The 2,564-nt window shown below is 55.9% G+C and overlaps 1 protein-coding gene across 1 annotated transcript in view; it reads left to right on the forward strand.

The window, feature by feature from the left end:
- The window catches only part of CACNA1A (calcium voltage-gated channel subunit alpha1 A), a 259,443-nt gene that overhangs the window by 19,265 nt on the left and 237,614 nt on the right, over positions 1-2,564 (forward strand). The window contains exon 2 of the mRNA XM_015562412.1: positions 7-176. Within this exon, the coding sequence (XP_015417898.1) occupies positions 7-176 (170 nt within the window). The remainder of the gene's footprint in view (positions 1-6; positions 177-2,564) is intronic.

Consider the following 2,564-nt stretch of genomic DNA (forward strand, 5'->3'; position numbering starts at 1 on the left):
GGGCAGCCCGGGGCGCAAAGGATGTACAAGCAGTCAATGGCGCAGAGAGCGCGGACCATGGCCCTCTACAACCCCATCCCCGTCCGACAGAACTGCCTCACGGTCAACCGGTCTCTGTTCCTCTTCAGCGAGGACAACGTGGTGAGAAAATACGCCAAAAAGATCACCGAATGGCCATATCCTTTGCCCGAAGCCCGGCAGCTGCGCCTCCCCCTCCTCCCTCCGCTTCCCCTCTTCCAGGCTGGGAGGGAGACCCGGGGGTTGATGGGAGGTGGGGGGGTCTTCCAGGGGCTGGGAGAGGGGGCACCCGGGGAGGAGTGTGCGGAGTCTCTCCACCCCGAGCGGGGTTGAGCTACGGTGCAGGCTTGGGGTGGGGGGACCCGGGGAGTGGATTTCTCCGAAGAACCTCTTCCAGAAGGAGGGCTGGGCCCTGGGGTCGAGCAGGGGCCTTGGTGGGGCCTTTAGAGCCAGTTCCAAAGGGGTCAGGGTTCTCCCTAATGAGCCGGGGCCGCGGCCTGAGCGCACTGGCCAGGGCCGGGGAGCCATGGGGGCACCGGCTGGGTATCCTTAGTCTCCCCTCACCAGCATTTGCGATTGCCACAGAGCCAGAGCCCCATTCCAGCTCGCTGGCCTGTCCACCGGCCTTCCCCAGGTGGGGGCCACACTCTTGGGGATACTTAGAGGTTTCCAGGGCCAGGAGTGAGGAAGAGAACATGTGGCCTTCACCCTGAGGGGCCAGCACTGGCCAGAGTGGGCCGCTAGCCTGGACAGGTGGAGGGCACTTCATCTCCCATGTCCTCTCGTCTTTTGGGGTGTAGCAAGCATCCCAGTGGCCCCATCTGGGGCCCTGACCTGGAAGACCCAGTATGAGCTCTCTCGGGAGGAAAGATAGGGCAGGAGAAAATGTTGGGTCCTGCCTAGAGGGCCGTGCCAGGCCCTGGGCTGGATTCGGCTTCTCCCACCACTGGGAGCCGCGAGGGGACAGCAGGAGAATCAGCACCCATGTGGACATCTCAGGCAGGTAAACGCCTTTTTCTTTTTTTTTAAACCAAAAGATCCAGAGAAAGGTGAAGACCACATTTTCCTCTGTTCAGATGCTATCAAAATGCAGATCCCCGGTGTTTCTTTAAATCTGTGCCTGCTTGAAATAAACCTTAAGGAGGGCTTAACATCTGTTGAGATGTAGGCAGGCAAGGATGGGTAATTAGTCGGGCTCTCTAGCAGTTATCTAAGCATGACCCAGATTCCAAGGGGGGGGGGGACATGCACCCTGCTCCCCATGCTGGCTGGCCACCGTGTCATGCCCAAATGTGCCACTTCTTGGCAAGGTTCCAACTGGCTGCTCTCAGTGTAAAAATGAACCGGGCTGCCTGGGTCCCCAGGACTCGGCAGTGAGCCCCCCTCCATGTTGCCTATGGTTGTGACTTATACTCCACAGGGCTGGGCCTTGGGGTGGTCCTGGGCTGGTTATTTGCAGAGCATAGTTGATGGCTGGATTCACTTTCAGCGGGACTCAGTATTGAGCCAGGCTTTTGGCTTCTGGGTGCTTAAATTGTCACTGAGGTTTTGGAGTGTGTGAACAGTTTACTCTGAGGGTGGTGAAAATTAAAGCGTTTCAACTGGGGCCCATCTGGAGGGGTGTACCCCTAACCACAATGGGTGCCCAAAGCTGGAGCCAGGTCTCTTTGCCTGCTAAGTTCCAACCTCTCAGAGGTCTTGTGATCACTCTGCCTGCCTCCTCCCAACCCCTGGAGGACTGGTGGGAGCTTGGAGGATGGCACGGTGTCAATGTGTGCGCTGCTCAGCTAACTCCAGGGGGTGTCCAGGAGGAATTCACTGGTCTGACAGGTTTCCAAGTTGAAAATGGCTTTAGATTGCCTTCTAGATCATGGATTTGGCATCTCCTAAGAGGAAAGGAAGGAAGTGGAAGTCTAATGTGTCCTTAGTTCACCCCGGCCCGGCCTGAATCCTGCAGAGAGGACTGTTGGGGAGGCAGGGGATTGCTCAGGGGAGGGGTGCAGGTGACTTAGGAGTGTTGGTGGTACTTGGGGTTTTTTGTTTTTTTTTTGGCTTTCTGGCTCTTGGTAGCTTTGTGATGAGTTTGTGCATTTTGCTCTCTGCAGACAATTTTTGTTCTCTCTTTGGCCTGAGGCAGCAAGCACATTATACAGCCTCACTCTAGAAGGGAAGGCTCTCCATCCCCCAATCTGTCACAGAGCAGGTCATCCAGGACTGAGCTTTTCCCGGGAGGATGAGATGGGTGAGGACAGAGAACTGGGGGCCTGGATCAGGGAATTCAGGCCAGTGCAAGGAGGTGGAAACGCCAAGGAGTCAGTCTGCCAGGGCAGAATGTTGACTTCTACATCCAAATACTCCTGCCATTTAAGAAAGTGTTTACATACTTATTCTGAACTTTTAGAATAAAGTCAGATGTATGTATAAGAAAGTGCACAAGCTGAGTCCAGCTTACAAGTGTTCACAAAGTGAAGGCAAGCATGCAACTGGCACCCAGGTCAAGAAAAAAGATTCGACCAGTCCCCTTACCGCCCCCGCCCCCCCAGCAC

This window comes from Myotis davidii, unplaced genomic scaffold (genome assembly GCF_000327345.1).
Source record: "Myotis davidii unplaced genomic scaffold, ASM32734v1 scaffold1238, whole genome shotgun sequence".
Lineage (NCBI taxonomy): Eukaryota > Metazoa > Chordata > Mammalia > Chiroptera > Vespertilionidae > Myotis > Myotis davidii.